Source organism: Rhagoletis pomonella, unplaced genomic scaffold, assembly GCF_013731165.1.
Source record: "Rhagoletis pomonella isolate Grant_MI unplaced genomic scaffold, Rhpom_1.0 Rhpom_scaffold_00008, whole genome shotgun sequence".
Taxonomy (NCBI): Eukaryota; Metazoa; Arthropoda; class Insecta; order Diptera; family Tephritidae; genus Rhagoletis; species Rhagoletis pomonella.
Genome location: NW_023458562.1, coordinates 45,856,590 through 45,876,490, shown reverse-complemented (window position 1 = coordinate 45,876,490; position 19,901 = coordinate 45,856,590). Strand labels below are relative to the sequence as shown.

General features: G+C 33.8%; 1 protein-coding gene across 5 annotated transcripts in view; it reads right to left on the bottom strand.

The window, feature by feature from the left end:
• The window catches only part of LOC118744967 (trehalase), a 99,906-nt gene that overhangs the window by 6,479 nt on the left and 73,526 nt on the right, over positions 1 to 19,901 (bottom strand). For 3 of the 5 annotated variants that reach the window (XM_036478440.1, XM_036478443.1, XM_036478442.1), the window contains 3 exons: positions 17,973 to 17,993; positions 2,454 to 2,637; positions 1,449 to 2,327 (listed from right to left, as the gene is read on the bottom strand). In XM_036478440.1, coding sequence (XP_036334333.1) covers positions 1,449 to 2,327; positions 2,454 to 2,637; positions 17,973 to 17,993 — 1,084 coding nt within the window. The remainder of the gene's footprint in view (positions 1 to 1,448; positions 2,328 to 2,453; positions 2,638 to 17,972; positions 17,994 to 19,901) is intronic. The other 2 variants (XM_036478441.1, XM_036478444.1) reach the window with 1 other exon arrangement.

The following is a 19,901-nucleotide window of genomic DNA, read 5'->3' as shown; positions in this document are numbered from 1 at the left end:
TTCTTACATCACAAAGTAGTTTTTGTGAAAATTGCAGATAGAGGGTATTGAATATAAGCCCTCGATATGCTTTCATAAAAAAATAATAAACATTGAATAAACAAAAGAAAAATAGCCAAAACTTGCTGAAGTGTTACGTTCCTATTTATGTATATTTTTGCCAGTGTATACACGCGTTTTTTCAATGTATATTAATATTTTATGCGTAGGTCTATTATTTGTAAACTCATGTGTAGCAAACAAACTGTGCTACAAATTTTGTGATGCCCCGAAGGCATTATTAATTGTTAGTTTAAGATGATATAAAAAGGATTTTATGACTTGAAATTGTTTTTTTTTGAGTCAACATAATAAAGACCATTTACAGCCGTAAAGCCAATATTGAAATACGTGTTTCTTTGGAGGTAATTTTAAATGGAGATTTCTTGAAATGGAAAAGATTTTTTAAGCTTTAAAATCTTATTTTGATGGCTTTTTTTTTGAAAAAAAACTAAGATTTTTAGGGGTCTTTCTCTATAAACACTGGTAGTAGGTCCTAACACAAGTGGGGAGGAGCTCGGGAAAGAGATGATAGGAATGAAAGAATGACACTGGCGGAGCTAAACATGAATGATATAAACTCAAGTGATACAGGACACTGAAGATTGAAGCTGAAATTATTCAAGAACGCAGAACGTATACTTAAACGCAGTCTGTATACGCAGAATTTTGTCCATTACTGGAGCCCTCAGTTTTGCTTACTACAGTGTTGGCACTCATCAATGCCATTTCATAAACTTGCCTTTTCAACTAAAATTTTTTGTGCTATAATAGATCGTAGTTAAACTACTTAGTTTTCAACAAAAAACCTTATTCAATAGTAAATTTCAAATATTTTAAACGTATTTTGAATAAGAAATTATAACTTCTTTACCATCTGCAAAACAGACGAAGTGGCAACCATCTATAGAAGGAAAAAATCAGTTGACACGGAAAAATCTAAGTTCCGCAGATTTCTGCGTTACGGGCTACAACTTCAGAAAAATTTTGCGGTGTTGAGTTTTCATTTAAATGGCGCTCTGGTAAAGCAGATCGTGTCAGCTGACTCAGGTTTACGTACCGGTAGGTTTACATTCTTGACTAATTTCAGCTTGAGAAGCCATCTGAATAAGTTAGCAGTTTCGTGTCCGTTACTTTTGTGATATAGCCAATGAGACATTATTGCACCTATGCCGTGAGTCTAAGAAGAGTCTAGGCTCACTGTGGCTAAAAGAAAGCACTTACACTCCCAACTCCTTTTCTAAACTTTTTAGAGACTTACGCATCAAACGAAGTGTTGTGGGGCACAACATATGCGACGGAGTGCATATTTGACCACTTGTCTTATCGACATACATATCTAATTCGAATTTTCAATCGCCACATGCAAATCTAAAATATCCAATCTCAAAAAACATTCGGATTCTTACCTCGAATATCTTTGCAGCCTTCAGCTCATATTCCGCAGACTTTGCGGCATTTCCTGCCTTCTCATGGAATTCTGCAATCATTTTTGCATTCCAATACAATATTGCATTCAATTCTACGGGCACAATGGAGCGTGTTTTCAGAGTTGTTAAATCACCATCGCTTGTGCCATTTTCGTTTATAAACCAACGCGAACTGAAATCCATGCCAGACTCAGCACCAGCCTTTAACTCGCAATAATGTTGCTCCTTCTCCTCGTCTGTTTGGAAAAATTGCGACGTCTCGACGTCTTCACGATAGGATTCTGGACGTGGACCGGAGGAACTGTCACGATAGATTGCAACATCGTAACCTTTCGCCTGCACGATATGATTATTCATCCAATATTCAAATTCATGCTCCAAAATATCCAAAGAATCCACAGCAAAACTGTAGTCTTTCGTGAATTCAACGTAAGACTTAACCATACCCGTCAGTAGTGGCGGTTGTGAACGGCCGAAGTAGTACACGCGACCACCATTCGGTATGAAACCGAATCTTTGTACAATGGACAGGAAGTTTTCGATCATGCCGCGTGCCGTTTCGTACATCTCTGAATAGAGCAAACCGCGTATGACCCAATAGGAGTCCCAATAGTAGAATTCAATGAAACGTCCACCTGGCACAATAACTGGATGATCGACTGGTATGATGGAATAATATTCTGAATTCTTGTGTACATCATCGATCATTTTGCGACCCAACTTTTTCCAGATAACATTCAAATCGGAGCCCCATTGCTTGAGATCAGGATCGTTAACCATATCTAAGAATTCGGGATGCTCCTTCCAATCGTCCGGCGTCCATGGTTCGAACTCTTTGCCGCGCTCTTCAAAGTGTGTCTAAATAGTAGATAAGAAAAGAAAAATACAAAAAAAGAACACATTATAGAAAAAAGAGCACAAGAAAAAGGAAATCAGTTTAGTTGCACCGGCAAAAATGTGAGCTCTATATAAACATGAACATACATCAACAAAGTCTTGTATTTCCGCTTCGGTGGGGGTATTATTCTTGGCAGCCATGAATTCGTTGAAATCCTGCAACGTTTTATCCGGATGATTTCTTAGCTTCATGTCCACAAAAGTTTTGGAGTCCTTGTAAAGGTGCGCCATTTGTATGGTGTGCAGCAGCGGTCCATGGCAATAGATTTGACTGGTAAGAAACAAAAACGAATACATTAACCATTTTAGGCAAACGCGAATGGTGAACCAAATTTGTGTGAGCACCAATCCCACAATCCTGTTTGGTATGCAGCTAGGCCAGGCACTCTAAATGAAAGTGAAGGCGCTATGAATAATATATAGTGCGTATCATAACTTTACGACATTTACATATTGACAAGATTTGACCACTTGTCTTAATATTTTTTATTTTTAATTATTCATTTATATAAATATAGTTTATCTTTTAACAAAAACCATATATCGATGGCTGAGTGGAAGATCGACCTATCTCGACAACCAGTTCGAAAACGCCCTAGCTCTGAAAATTTTTCAACAACGCTTTATTTCAGAATTTCGTTGAAGAACGCCCTATTTCAGAAATCTCAAACGAAAATACATTGAAAATGTGCTGAGATAGGGCATTTTTGAATCGGCAGCTGCGATAGGGTGTTTTTGAACCGAATTCTGAGATAGGGTGTTCTTCAACCAAATTCTGAGATAGGGTGTTTTTCAATAAAAATCTGAAATAGGGTGTTTTTCTATTGAATTCTGAAGTAGGGCGTTCTTGAAAGTTTTTTGGAGATAGGGCGTTTTCGAACAGGCTGGCGAGATAGGTCGATCTTCCACTCAGCCATCGATATGTAAATCCAAGTTTCAATCTTTCATACAAATACCGAGCTTTTTAATTCGAATTTTTAGAAATATTTAAATTAGCTGGGACTTATATTACGTTCAAATTGGCCGCATTTAACTTGTTAAATGAAAAAGAGTTTTTTGTAAAACACAATCGTCCACATTGAACATATGGATTTAACTTTGACGGTTGTTTGATTTCAAATAATAATTTAAAAAAAATATCAAAAATAAATTTGTTTTGTGCGAATGTCTGCTTCATGATATTACCGCATACGGATTACTTCAAAATGTTTAGTATGTATGCACCATTTATCTCTGCGTACGATGAGACCTGAGGGGAAATAACTGATTACCGCCTTGACCCCTTTTCTGGCGGGCAGACATGCATACAATTTCGATATTTTTTGATAGTTTTTAATTTTTATTATTTTTGAGAATTTAAATTTTTTGAACGTTGGCGTGTCAAATGAAAGCTTGCGGCTCCTTCTGAGTGGCTGAAGCAGAAAGCTTTCTGATGCAACTCTGCGCTGAACTGGTTTTCAAACGAGTTAAATGATTTAACTGGTTAAATTTTCCAACAACAATTGCATGCGATTTAATTTGTTTTTAAACACGTTTTGTGCATTTAACTGGTTCAAGCCCATTTAACATGTTTAACTCGTCAATTTGAACGTAGTATTACCGTTGATTTTTGGCAATCGTTTTTTGTTGACGATGCCAGTTATTTGCTTCCATTCAAAGTATGTTCGACGATTTTTTATATGGAGAAAATGAGCAACACCTTCAATAAAAAAAAAATTCTCAAGAATTAACGGTAAGGTAATATTTCTGAAAAATCGAATTTAAAAATTCGAATTTTTTACGCAAGTTTGTTGATTTTTTTTAAATGTTGCAACCATATTTTTATAAACAAATAATTAAAATTAAACAAATTATAAGATAAATGGTAAAATTTTGTCAATATGTGAGTGTCGGTAAGCACTATATTTATAGTTTGTCTAGAATTGGGCAACGAATCCATTAACTCAGAGAGGTGGGTGTCATAGTTGTGCCACGTAATAATTTGATATCTGACTTCAAGTATTAACATTTTGAAACTTTTCAAATTTATGGTTAAAGAGAAATTACTTAAAGTTTCAGCAAAAACGAGTTAAGATGTACCACCCGTCACTTTGGAATGCCCCTTACATATGTAAATAAAGTATTATGGCTATGCCTGACTTGTAAAAAGAACTTTCTAGAATTGTTTTCATTTAAGCGGTTTTGTTATGCACATTTGCTTTTACATACTCGTAGCTATTGTATTACGTTGGACTTGGTGCAGGTAAAAGCTTCCTTATATCCATTTATTTCTTATATACAACTTTTTTATATGCAATAAGTACTGCATTTGCTTTGTAAAACTTTTTTTCTTAAAGAATTTTTATACAAAATCTGCTTTAAAATTACTTTTGGATAATACCTAGCAAGTCGACTCATTTTAAGCCCGTAGAGAAGGGTAAATAAATAAACGAAATATGTATACATATATAGGAAACGATTTAAGGTTATAAATACACAATTTTTCATAAAGAGCCCTTTCTTAAAAATTGTGATATGATGAGGAATTTTCGTTAAATTTCTATTAAAATAAATCAGGCAAATCAACTTACGAGTATCTCCTAAATATTTTTGTGCCAGTGTGTCGTTTGTTTTTTAGCGAAATGTGACAGTTAATTAAAAATAAATATCAAAACTAAAATAAATATCAAAATTAAATTTGCTTTTATATGTGCATACATGCATACGTAGTAATCAGTGTTGCCACGAGCTTGCAAAAAAATTTATCAATTGCTAAGCTAAAAAAGTATCAAAACGTATCAAAAGTAAATATGTACAATAGTTTTACATTTTTTTTTCGCCAGTAACACTACTTTGTGTAAATTCGCCTTGGTTGTGAGGTAATCTCAATATTTTGGAAACGAATTCAAAAATATTTTTATTAGTATCAAAATTTGGCATTTGTGAAAAAAGTGGCAAAGTATGAAATTACAAATTTTTTAAAGAAAAGTATCAAAAATGATACAATTGTATCGAAACGGCAACGCCGGCAGTAATTTTTCTGTTTTTCATTAACCTGTCACAACGCGAAATTTTCGCGTTAAAAATGCATTTTTTATTTAACAGAATAATTGACAACGTTTCCTGTGGCTAAATCTAATTATATTGCATTAGCAATAAATACAAGTAATGTGTACATTTGTAGATATGTGTAAATGTGTTAGTACTTATTTAAGTAAGTTAATGGCTCCTGTATCGACTAAAAATTGAAATATAAAAAGCAATTTTTATGATGTTTTCTCTTACACTCCCACCCAGAAATACATACTAGTACATCACAAAATTTGTATTGCGCTTCTAAATACATACTTAACTAATTTGCACTTCTACACAATTCGGTGCTCGTTTATTTCAAGCTGACAGCGGGAAATTACTTGCAAATTGTTAAAAATTTTCAACTTTTTAATTTCACCTTGAAATTGTTGAAATTCTGGATACGTAGTATTACTAAAGTGCGATAAGTAAGAATGACATGCATTTCAAAGCTTGAGTGTATGGGAAAGTACATATATGTGAAAATGATTTTTTGTAACAAATTAATTAGGTATAGTCACGTTAGCTTTTCGGTTTTACAGCTATTCAGATTTTGGTAGAATTGTAGAATCACACTTTTGGAGGTCATATTTTTACTATATAATATTTTCTATTTTCTTTAAAGAAACTTATTTATTGACTAAACGATTTATTCAGTTATGTACATACATGCCAAGTCCACTTTTTCTAAAAAGTTATATTTTGATACAAGAGGCAAGAACAATCAAAAATACATCATTTCCTTATACGGTGTTCACATGGGGCGATTTTACAGGCAAATTTAGAGGCGATTAGTGGAATCATAAGTTGGCTGCCCCCAACTTCATTGCTAAGTCCAAAATAGTAACAGAAAATGTGATCAGTCCCAAAGAATACAAAAATCGATTGAAGTGGTTTTTTTCTCTCCTGTAAAATTAAAAAAACTGGACTTCGCAGCTAAGCTAGCGATATGCATTTTCTTATTAGGTTAAACTCGCCTCTTAATAAATAGCTCATTTCAAGCTCGGATAGTCAAAGTTGATTTTTTTTTCTACTCCATCTCCACTAGTTCTAATTTTCTGACAAGTGCTTTCACTGCTCTTAATCTTCGAAAAATTGTTTGCTTATTTTCTCTCTAATTCGACAAAAAAAATACTCTACTGCCGAATTTCCACCAGGCATTGAAATGATGAGAAATGTGAGTAACGAATTTATGTGATGACAATTTTTCTTAGCGTAACGGCACACAGTAGTCGCAGAAGCCATGTTTTACGCGAAAAATTGGATGGTTGTTACGATTATAATAAAAATGCAGGATCGCAGTATTTTTGTTATGCTAAATCCGAATATGCCTTACAATTTTAAGTTTGGCAGTTGACAGCTGTCAAATCGAACGCCAAATTCTCTTAAAATACGAAAATCATTTTGAAAATACAACTGATTAGGTTTTTAGGTACACTAGTCACGAATTTTATGTCCAATTAAAACAATTGACATATGTCAAATGGACCGAGAATTTCTCTAAAAATTAGACAATCTTTTTAAAAATGCCCCTGATTAGGTTTTTAGACATGCTGAACACGAGTTTCAGTTGAAAAAAAAGAAAACTTTCCCAAGAAATAAACGAACTAAGTTTTAAGGCTCACTGATCTCTAGTTCTATATCACATTCAAACTTTTTCAGTTGAAAACTGTCAAAATGAACTATCATTTTTAGTTGAGTAAAAAATATATTTGTTTAGCAAAATTAATGATTTATTGTATTCGAGGGAGCATAGTTATAAATGGGGAATAGTTGGAGCCATCTGCTAAAAGTTGAGCCCTTATTTTTTAAGCTTTTTTATTTGATACGAAATTCGTAATTTCCAAAACTTCAGTTTTCTTATTTTTAAATAAATTATTCAGGTTTGAAAATTCAAAAATTTATTTAACTCTCGGACACCATATTCGATTTTGCAAAAACTGGTCTGAAATTTATAATAAGCGAACTTAGGAACCTCTAAATACCAAATTTCACGAAAATTCAATAATTTTTAAATTCTTGGGCGCCATACTGGGTTCGCTACTTTGGATTTTTGAACATTGACTTCAGGTTTGTTAAGATACATCTAATAAATTATGTGGTGCTAAATATATAATAAAAATTACATTAATTCTTAATGTTTTAATACACTTTATGCTATGTGAAACAACTGCTAAAGTTGGTCTAGTGAAATAAAAACTTTTTGGCGCCAGTATGCGCGGATTTTATTTTCGTAGATCCTTAAAGGACTATTTGCAATACATTTTGGTAAAGGAGTCAGGACCCTACCCGGCCCTACTCATTAGTTATACCTTATTGAAAAAAATATTTATTGAAAATTAAGCCGTGTTATTAAGGTATTGATAATTTAGCGACAAATTTGTATTATGTAATGTTTCATATGAAATCATCATTCTCTATGCTTAAGACAAAACCATCAAACCAGCAATGACTGCTATAATTGAAAGTTTCCATAAAAAAATTGTTAAGGAAGCTATCAACACATAATTTTTAGAACGTACCAAAATCGAATTCGTTGAATTAAACGGTTTTAACAGCTTGCTGAGCAGATATTAGCCGTGTTTTATTTGTCCAGAAATTTAAGCTATTAGCTTATTTTGTACGGAGGACTTACCCAACATAATTATATTGGCTTATGAAAAGCTATCTTGGCTTGTATATTGAACAAGAGGTATTGCCATTCAGCATCAGATATTTTCTCCTTCAGCCAATCAGAAAGAGGCAAAAACTTACTTTGACACTATTTGCAGTCAAACAACTGTCAAAATTAGGCTAACATAGGAAATAAGCTAATTTCGTTTTATTTGACCAAGATTTAACTATTTGCTTGTGATGGTTGAATAAAACATGCCTATTATTGAAAGTACTAATCACTTTTGTGTACCTTGGACATTTCTGAATAAGAATAGCTGTATTCCAGTTAATTTATCACAGTTTTCAAATATGCCTTTTTCGCGTAAAACATGGCTTCTCCGACCACTGTGCGGCACAGACATTTTTTAATGCCCAACTTTGTCATTAAAATTTGAGAGTGCCTTGTGGAAAGCCGGCATAAATGATTGAACTGATGCCGAAAATATCCGCACTTCTTTAATGCTGGGTTAAGAGTTCACCGTAGTGAACGAATTCAGGAGAAAATACTGTACCATCGTTTTTGTCAATGCCAGTAGGAGTCGTGGGCCAAATGCCTCGGTCACCGTGAACAATCAGAATGATAGCGATAAGAAATTTGTACAATACACGTTTTTCTAACGAATACCATTGTTTTAATTGATTTCCTCGTACACTAGATTGAAAATAACAACGGCTTAGATGTTGAGGTTTATTGTTGGTTCCCGCCGCATAATATCTAGTGAAGGTCACCACGGATTGATTTCCAGCGCACTCGTTGCAGCCGAAGCTTATCTGTGCCGCCAAGTTCAGTCCGCCGTATACATTGTGGAAGTGAAACTACTAAATGGTGTCAAAGGAAAGTCCAATCTACAATTTGCTGCCGTACTTGCCAAACCAGCCACGCCAATTATGTGCCTGCTTCCTCAGGATCGATTGACACCATACGTCAGACCGTTTAGCTGCACTGGATTGGATTGCCTCGGACCTCTAAAGGTCACTATTGGTCGGCGTACAAAAAAACGAGGAGTACTTCTTTTCATCTGCCTTACGGTCCGTGCGATACATATGCCGGTGTCTTATGACTCGTTCAACGACGACAGCATCCTAGACTTGTTAGCGATGAACTGTCACCAAAGAGTATTGGGTGAATTTTTAATTGCCCCAGAATCCATCGGGAGGCGGTATCTGGGAGCGCATGGTGCGCTGCCTGAAACGCGTGCCAATTCACACGTTGAAAGAAGTTGCTCCCCTCGAATATACTTTGCAAGGCGACATCGTAGAGGTGGAAAACATTGTCAACTCGAGGCCTCTTACTTACTTCCCGATCTCGATCCAAAACCACTTTTTGTTGATGTCGTCGAATATGATGAAAACATCTTGTATGGCCAACGTTGGCAGATTCACAGTTTTAATTGGAAATTATTGTTTTATAGACAAGCTTACGGTTCTTTAAATTACCTCTCAATACAAATTTTTTCGAAATTTCCGAAATGAAAGAATGAATTAAAATTTCTCTTTCGGTGATCCTGCATCAACTGCACATATAACTTCACATTCGCGAAACTGCTGAGTTCTCGGCAATATGATTCAAAGAGTCAGTCTGCTAAAAATATTTGGCCCACTTTAAGTTCAAAATTTTGCACAGAACCTATTCTGGCGAACGATTCAATTTTCTTTTTTTCCTATTACTTTTGAAAAAATGTCTAAAAATATCTAATGATAGCACCAATGTAATTGTTTTTGATGAAGTTTGTTTGTGATACTGCATTAACAAAAACCCATTTGAGGCCTATCTAGCAGATACAACAAACAGTTAAATTTGAAAATTATGTTCAACCTATTCAGCTGAGTGGGCCAATTAAAAAGTCCAAAATAAGCCACATGTATGTACATTAGGGTAGTCGAAAATAAGTAAAGTCGGAATTTTAATGCTCTCACCCCCTAGGATTGTTCTATACCGAAGAAAATATACCCTTATTTTTTATTTTGAAATCAAAAAATATTTAGTGGTCGCTCAAAGCGCCCAAAGTTTTCCATGTTTTTTATGTGGGGAAAAACAACTTTTCGTAGAAATGGTATGGAATTCTTGAAAATAAATATTTTTCGATCGGAAAACTCTTTTTTTTGAAAAAAAGCTAACTATTGTACTTTTTCCTGCTACTCTGCCAAAAGTGCAAATTTTTTTTCACATCTTGAAATATTTTTATTTTAACTCTTAGGTTAGCTATGCTGGCCAGCCACTATGTGGCTTCGCAGAGACCATTGAGGTCCATAGCGTTACCAGATAAACTACGACCACTTTAGACAGCTAATCACTGCGAACCAGGAGCAATGTTGAAGAACATCGCAGTCCTCTTGGCAAACTGGAACAACTTGTTATACGCTGCCTTGACGGCGGCTTACAGATTAGGTAGAAAACCTGCTCCCAGTAGACTAGCACGCAGTCTGCTGAGGGCAGAACACTCGCAGAGGATATGCTCCACTGTCTCCTCTTGCGTTCTACATCTCCTGCATATCTTATCGTTTGTCAGAGCCAATTTATAGGCGTGCGATGCCAGCAAGCAATGTCCAATAGCCTAGCGTCCTCCCTCTTGAGGGAAAGGAGAAACTTCGTGAGCTGCATGTCACACTCTCTGCACATTACCCTGGACAACTTGCAGCGGTGCGTTTTGTTCCACGCCTCCTGCGCATTCCAGATCATGGACAGGTCGAGTTCCCGTTTAATCGCTTGGAGGGAAATTGGCACCTCTTCCATCGGCATGGTTTCCGACAGAGCAGCCTCTTTGGCCAGCCTGTTGGTCTTCCGGTGTGCCCCGGAACTCGGTATACATGTATGTCACTATTGGAATGTAGCAAACTCAGAGCTGCTCTATTAACATTTGTTTAAGTAAAATAATGATCAAAATGGTTTTAGAGGGTTTCTAACTATACCGAAATGTTTATAAACTGATAATAAATACATATATAATTAGCCCCACTAAACCCATTTTAACCGTTATTTTACATATGAAAATGTTAAGCTTAAGATTTTGCAACGGTTAAAACGTCTTGTGAGTCCCCTTATTGTCGTTAGATTGAGTATACTTTAGATGGAACTAAATACATACACAGCCAAGATCGTCTTATATATTTATATATTTCGCCAGGTGCTATTAATGACTGGTTTTTTAAATTTTAAAAATTTTGCACTTACCAAGTTACCGGTTCACCATCATCGTAGATTCTTTTCTGTATCGCATTGGTAGTGCTAGTGAAAATAGTCCGCGCAATGCTGGAGCGAACACAGAGATTTAGAACTACAAGCGCCCCAAGGGGGAGGAGGCTTGAACTTAAGATAGATTTCATCACTTTTGCTATTTTTTATTTACTTTAATTTAATTATAATCTTTCATAAATATACTACTATATATGTATAGTAAGTATCTAGTGGATTGGCGTCATGCGGGCGTTGTTCAATTAAGTTACACGAATATAATACTTTTGGTATAATTTGTTATTATTTTATTTTATTTTATTTTATTTTATTTTTAATTTGCTTGTAAGTGCTTGTAAGTTCGTTCGACTTGATTTCGATTTCGACTACGGCTTTTATTTCCTAATTTGCTAAGTTGAACTTGAATAATACTGTTAAGGAAATGGAAAACAATTAACGTATTTTTCGTAGAAATAAATGCGTAATCATTTCCTTATATCACTGCTAAGGAAACTATGTATGTATTAACCTTTTTCGTACACGAATTTTACAATTCAAATATTACATTTAATTTTATGCGTATTTATTCTATTCTAAATAAATGTCTCTTTCACATTCTTTGCATTAACAAATTTAATTTTTAGCACGTTTCATTTATTAATTAATTGCTTGGTATGCCTCTCGGCGGACGCGGATATTTATTACGAATATGCGCGTACTAATAATACTCATACGTGTGTGTAACGATAATTTTTAACGATAACTTGGAGACTTCCGCTGGCCGCGCCGCCTATGTCGGAAGTGATGGATAGCAGGCTTGTGAATGAGCCATTCTAAAGCGTTTCTGGACTATTTATTTGTAGATTTAGGCAGTACTAAATAAGTAAGCCGTGTTGGCGGTGTCGTATCGTACAGAGGGCACATACACAAATAAAAAAAAATGTCCACCTGTATGTATTTGTGCGAAAATTGAAGACTACGATTAAGTGCGATATGTTAAGGCTGTAGAGACCCCGTGAGAAAAATCATTGCTTTGGTAATAGTGCCTTTTTTGTTGCCTTCCAAGTGAGCTTCAGGTGCCAAAACATTATGAAGACTCAAGAAATACTTGTTGTACGAGTTGTTTCTGAACTTTTGATAGATTTTATAAATTACTGCTGGCGAATTGATAAGTATGTGTGTACATATATGGCTTTTTTGATAGCTCTTCAATGTTAGGTAAGGATAAGTTGAGCTAAAATCTCAAAAACACAAAATTATAAACAAGTTTTTCCAGCAAATGTAAATTTTTAAGGATAACAACTGTTTGTCATATTTGAAATCAGAAAAATTACTTATTTTTATTCTCCTATTCCTGTTAATAAAAGTATTTGCACCCAATTACAGGGTTGCACCAAAACAAAAAAAAATAAAATAGTTGAAAAACAAGAAGAAAAGTTCCTAGCAGCGTCAGCAAAAAAATAATTAAAAAATCAACGCGAATAAAAAAAAAAACAAATTTTAATTTGGGTAAAAATTTGTCTGTAACACTGCAAATTTTAATTTTAATATTTGTACCACGATTATGTTTATTAGGAAAAATGGGAAATTGTTTCGTTTTGTAGGAACCTTATAATTGTGTTCAACTAATTTTTATTATGTAACATTTATTAACAGGAATGGAATATATGTTCTTCATACATAGAGTACATATTTAAGAATTCATTCAAAAAAAAAAAAAAGAAATGAAAAAAATATAAAATCGTGGTGGTATGAGACATCCATTAGCTCCATCTTTGTAAGATTTGTCTATCGGGTATCGCCTGAAACTACAAAAATTTTTATGGCGCTACGTATGAAAAAATTTAAAATTTTGTTTGCAAAAATAGTATCCTCACATCGCAAATGTATAACTTAGCTGTAAATTTGCTACAACTAGTAAAGAACTAGTCAATTTCAGACTATATAGTTCATATTTTCCTGATTTAATTGAAACTATTTCAAAGTAAAAGGTATAAACAGAAATTACAATATACGTTAATATAACTTGCGAGTAACTAGCAGGTATGGGACTAGTTACCGAATTTTGTGAAACGTAAAAAACAAAAAGCTACAAATTTTAGTTAAGATCTCCTTCACTTAACATATGACCATTCACGTAAACTTGCGGAAAAAAAATTCAATTTCCAAAATAATAAAAAAAAAATCCTACAGTGCACTTTTTGTCACATATAATAAGTATTTACTACTAATGCAACAAGAATTTACTCGCTATAAATGACATTATGTGTAAATGTTTGTGCATTTTGGCAAGCTGTGCTCTCGGTGGGCTCGACTTTTTTGTTCTTTCTATTTTTAAATTGATCACCAGCGACCGTTTAATCGGAAATTGTGAAAGTAGTAGCTTTACTTTTCATACAAGTGTTCGCATAAATTTGGATACATTACATATCTACATATGTATGTATGATACACATGCACACATATTTATGTACATACTGATATATGTACCGACATGTGGCGTTACATTTTATTTTAGTTTGCCTCTCAGGAAGTAATTGCGGTAACTATTTTCGTTTAACTAGGTACATACATTTGTAGAACACTCATCAACAGTATTTGAATATAGTCAATGACGTACAGGTGAGCTCTACTTGGTTATTGTTTTCATTTTGAATATATATGTGTAGTTATGTAATCTGTCGGGATCATTACCACAAATTGGATGAAATGCATACGTAGAGGCTTTCTTCTAGTGTTTAAATAGCTTTGTTGGTATTGCAGGTTAGAAAACTTTTACTATGTTGTCAAAACTTGTTTCGCTTTTGAGGGAATATGTTAATATTCATTGACCATTTTTTTTGGAAAAAATATTTCAAACTTAAGCATACATAATATTCAGCTGCAGAAAAATAAGAAATCATATAAAAATACCCTCAATATGTAAAGTAGAAACATATTGTCTTCTGCAAAGATTTCTTAAATTATTTTGTAGCCCTCAAGAAAAAAATTCTCGTATATCTATTTCCTCAAGAAAACAGTAACGGCAAAATACTTTTTAAAGCAACAGAAATAATGAAAAATATTTCTTGCGACTTTTCCTTAGCGCTGTATTCTAAGCTCAAGCCTCATAATTCATATTAGATTGCCACAACTCAAAAATAAAAGAATGTCAGAAAACAACTTTTTCGTATTGAACAAAAATTACTGATATTTAACTAACGAAGAATATAACAATGTATTAATCCAGAGCATTGAGCTGCCATTAAATCTTGCTTAGGTTTCTAACTTTTATTAAAAAGTGAAGGTTTTATTGTTAAACCGCAGGCAGATTATCGCGCCTGGCCTCATTCAACGTTAGAAGGAATGGGGCCACCTTTTTCACGCTGTAATACCGTCTTTTTACTTATACATACATATGTATGTCTTCTTGCTTCCCCAAGAAGTGACAGCAATTCGTCGTTCTGATGAAAGTTACAAATCATAGATGTCAGCTCTACTCAGTTCAGCCCGACGCTCAAGAAAGTAAAGCATAAATGTGGAAGTAGTGGTGTAGCTAAAACTCTATATTAGCGACTTCGTCTACATTGCTACAGGTTATGACCGAAGTCGTTCGACTGTAGAACCCTTATGTTGGCATGCCGTTTAAATATCACATGTCGGAGGAGTGGGCTATATGTTCTTCTATCTAATTTAGACCATCTTCTATTCGGCTCCTTCTACGGTAATCGATACCGAATTAAATAAAAAAAAAAAAAAGATTTCAGTGTATTATTTCTAGTAAGTAAGAGCATGATAAAAACATAGTAAGGTAAAATAGTTCTCTCAATTCGTCGGCCATGATTTTTTTTGAAGTTTGCCAACATTTTAAAATCATATAAAATTTAGAGTAAAAAAATGGAATTGTTCAAAGTTGTTGTTGTTTGAGATTGAAAATGAGAATGTGTGTGTGAGTTTGTGTGTAAAAATAAAATGGTTTGCAAACGTCAAAAATTTGAAAAATTCCTCTCAGCGGTTCTACCTTCCTATTTTTTTATCATGAGTAAGAGTAAATAAATCTAACTGTCAAGACTGAAAGCCAAAAATTCGATATTTATCCCAAAATCAGATATTTTTTACTTTAAGTTGTGCCATTTACAAACTCGTATGAGAGGTTAGTTCTCTTCAAAATTGACAAGACTGATTTTCGAGGTCTATTGTCTTTTTTGCATTGTTTAAACGGTCAATGGAGAGAACAATTCGTCAGTATTTTAACAGGGTAATTTTCAAGTTTTTCAGGCTAGTACTAAATACTCAATCAAAAAAGTTATTTTTTGAAGGAGAACACATATTGTACAGCGCCGGACAAAAGTATTGGCACAGAGAATTTTTTGCAATATATGCAAAGTTTTTTATTCTAATTTATTTCCGATAATTTTTTATGAAAATATAGTTCGCCCTACACCAAAAACATTTCCATTCGAGAGAATCTGCGGGTGATTTTCATGATCTACAACATGAGGATTCAATTGACGTCATGATGAGAATCTAAATGGTTAAAGGTGCTCTGGCAGTTCTTTTGTGAAAACAAAATGCATGTCATTATTCGCCACAGGCACTTCATAGCCTATTCACGCAACTGATTGTACTTTAAAACTGCAGACCCCATTCCCTAATCTAACGTGTAGAGATTCAACTTAAATTTTATACTAAAAATTTCGAAGCATAATTTAAACGAAAACTTTTTTCAACAAGTGTATACGTTTGTATGTGTGTATGTAAGTAGGTACACACATAGTGTTGCGAAAAAGCCATTGTGTACACGTTTTTGAAAACGGCACTTTTAACCAAATTTGTGTGATTTATTTATTTATGGTATGCAATAGTGTTATCTTTAACCCACGGGGTGGGCTAATAGATATGTACATACATACATGCATACATACATACATACCCAGCAAAAACTTTGATTCTTTGATACTGGTAATGCAGTGGGTAAACGAGAAAGTGAAAAATTTTGTCTTGAGGCGAATTGTAATGCGCTACTCGATAGATACAAAGAGTAAGCGCTTACTAAAACCAGAAAAGTTTTTGCTGGGTACATACATATTTTTTATATCGATGGTTTGACTTTTGTATCATTGTTTACCTTAGTTCTATGTGCATATATACATTTGTAGATATACTAGGTTCAAAGCAGTGGTCAGATAAAGGTTACCATTATTAAAAATTAGTGTATTCACGTTTGTTCCGAACTAGCTTGGGATGGAATTTCATGCTTTGGGGTTAGTGAAGACGTTCTGAAACTTAATAAATCTGCAGTTAGAGTTCTTACCGGCATCGTCACGGGTCACTGTGCTATTTCATCAATCCAACGATCTACAGAACCGGTCGATATGAGGATGAAGAGGAATAAATTGACCTTTTTCAGTGTCAGTGTCCGGGCCTACAGTTAAAACGCCTCAAGGACTTGGAACCACGCTTCTCAACAGTTTCATTTGGGATAACAATTCGTTCAGCAGGTTAATACCATGAAAAATATGCTAATTTCTTTCTGAATAGAAACCCCGATTAGGGGAATGTGGCTGCTCCTGGACACTCACTCAAAGAGGGCACCTTTTGATTGCCCTTTCTCTTTTCGTGTTCGATTCTAACTTAAAGGTAAAGGGTGAGAAAATTTTATGCTCGTTTCTTAAAATTTCACACTCTTATAACGCAAAAAAAGCACATTCTCTGCCCTTTAAAGCTTGGTCAGGGGAGATGATTGCCCTGAAAATCAGATGGTTATTTAAAACGACAATATTATGAAATGCGTGAACTAGACAAGGACAAGAAGGCAAAAACATGCCCTTTTACAGGGTTGAGTGTAACATTAAACACATTCTGCACCGGGAAAGGGCAACATTTTTAGGAAGAAATGAAATCACCATTAGTTTTTATTTACACGGCCCCTTGAGTACTTATGTGTTACTCATACGCCATGCTGCCCAAATATGCTTTTTTGAGATTTTTTACTACTTAATTCAAAACATTTAATTTATTAATTTTTGCTTATTTATATACCACATTGGCAACCTCTACCTGGCCACTACTGTACACTTGCGAAAATGCAAAATTGTACTATGACTGTGATTTCTAAGAACTTGACACAATTGTGTCCCAGGTTTTTGTTTTTAGTTTGCTTTTGATATCCAAAGGCTTTGAGAACAAATTCTCATTTGGCAATTTACGACTTTGTACGCATTTCGGAAATTCGTAATCAATGCACTAGAGCTACATATGCATGTACATACATACATATCGCACACCGTCTTCAAAAGAGTCACAACTCAAAGTTTGGAACTTTTGAGATTTTGCGCTAAAAATGTACACAGAGTTTTTATTTAGCTTTCAGCAAAATCTGGAGCAAATTTTTGTTATAATTTGTTAAAAGACCTAAGGTAAAGTCGCCCTTGCCCATATGATTATCATGTGCTAAGAATAGTTTTTCGCATTTTCTGACAAACGTATTATTTTTAGTTGTGACTCTTTAGAAGACTGTGTGCGATATTAGATAACTGTAAGTACTAAATGATAAGAAGGTTTGTATTCCGCATAAATTTGTAGTTAGCATTTCTAAAAGTCCCTTTTTTTTGACCTCGAAACTTGCGCCAACCCAGCTGCAGAATTCGATAAAGTCATTCACCTTACATATAGCATTTCGTGCAATAAAAGCTATCGTTGAAATAATTTTTTTTTACACACATACATACAGAAGTATTTGTACTTACTATTGGGCATCTTCGGTGGCGCTGTAAAGGCGGTAGATAAAAAAGAAAGAGAAACAAAAAATGTTCATCAATTAAATAGTTAACCTTTTTGTATGATTAAGAATTTGACAGTGCAAACTTTTGATATTGTTGTCATTTGTGTTTTATTTGAATTTTTTTAATGTGCCTGTCATATACTACCACTCGTACAAGTTAGATGCAATTTTCGAAGCAACTTACGTCATTAATTATAACCTCAAAGTTTTAAATTAATCCATGCACACTAGGGTGGTTTTTAAAACATCAACGTTCAAGTCTTGTATAGGAATCGCTTTATTTTGTTTACGAACAAAATAAGGACATCGAGGAAAATAATTTTAAAATTTTAAAATGGTAGGTTAAAAGTATTAATTTTTTAAAATCGCAAATTTTGACTAAATTATAGTTTTGACCAGCCATAACTCAGCGAGTTTTGGTGAAGTATTTTAATTGTCTTTGCAACGAAGTACTTATCTTATTAATTTTGAATGAAATCACAAACCGAAAACACACTCAAATATCATAAGAACAAGTAAGATTTAAGCAAAAAACAAAACCCAATTCAATTCCCATATAAAAATTTCAGATCATCGTTAATTTCTTCAAGATACAATGAGTTTCTTGTTTTTTTTTTCAAAATTACAAAATAATTGCCAGGAGTCGTTCTCCTGTACATACTAAATACATGAGCTCCTTTTGTTTTTTTTTAATAATTTTTTGTAAGCCAGCGTTCTTTAGAACTGTGTAAAACTATGCACTTTTTCTAAAAAAACTGATCATCTTCAATTACATCTTTTAAACTTTGGTAGCGACCTCTAAAATTTGTTTGAAAATTTCGTTTAAGTCCTTAGTTTGTACATAAAAAAAGGGGGGGTGCAACACAAAATTGATATGTTTAATAACATAGCCATATCGTCGTCCAAAATACAAAACGTGAATCGTTCAAAACCCCGTAACTGAAATTTGTGCCAACAACAAGGGCCTGGCATCAGGCCCTATCCATAGGTAGATATTAAAAAAATTATAAAAATGCGTTTTGAGCTCATGAAGTTCATGCTAACTCTCCCCTCCTATACATACGTAAGTTTCTTAGTATTTTTTTTTTTTTCAAAATTACAAAATAATTTTAAGGAGTTGTTTTCCTACATATAATCGTACGTACATGAGTTTGTTGGTATTTTTTTCCAGAGTTTTTGTAATGCAGCGTTTTTTGGAACTTAGGAAAAATTAAAAAATGTTGCACTAATGACAATAATATGTCAAAATTATAAAATCTAAACAGTTTTGTTTAAAATTTTTGTGCATAGAATAAAATAAAGGGGTGTCCCATACAAAATTCATATTTTTAAATACCATCCTAATGCACACACCGAGGCATGTGTTCAAATATACATGTTTATCAAATTGTATGTAACTTTAAAAAAATTGAAACGTGAGGTAAATTTTATATATAAATAGGCAATCAGGTTTCCTTTTTTTATTTTTAATTTCACCTTTGCGCAGTACAAAGCGAAAAAATCAATTAAAAAGTGACACCAATACCAATGCCATACATGTATGTACATGGTTCGGCCGGACACGCCTCCTAAATGTATGCTTCAATATTCATACTGAATTACAAGAAACGTGCTAAGCAGCAGTTCAGGAATGAGATTTATGTAGATTAATTCATTCAATTCATGTAAGGGAGAAAGAAAAGTTGAGTATGTAGAAGAAGAAAGGGATAAAGGCAACAATTAACATATAAGTAAAGAATGCTAAAGATAAAAACACAGAGAAAGGTTAATTTAATTAAAGACAAAGGTGTGGGTGTATCTATGTATAAACAAGGATAAACGAAAAGATAAAGATAAAGATAAAGTTAAAGATAAAGATAAAGATAAAGACAAAGGTAAAGATAAAGATAAAGAT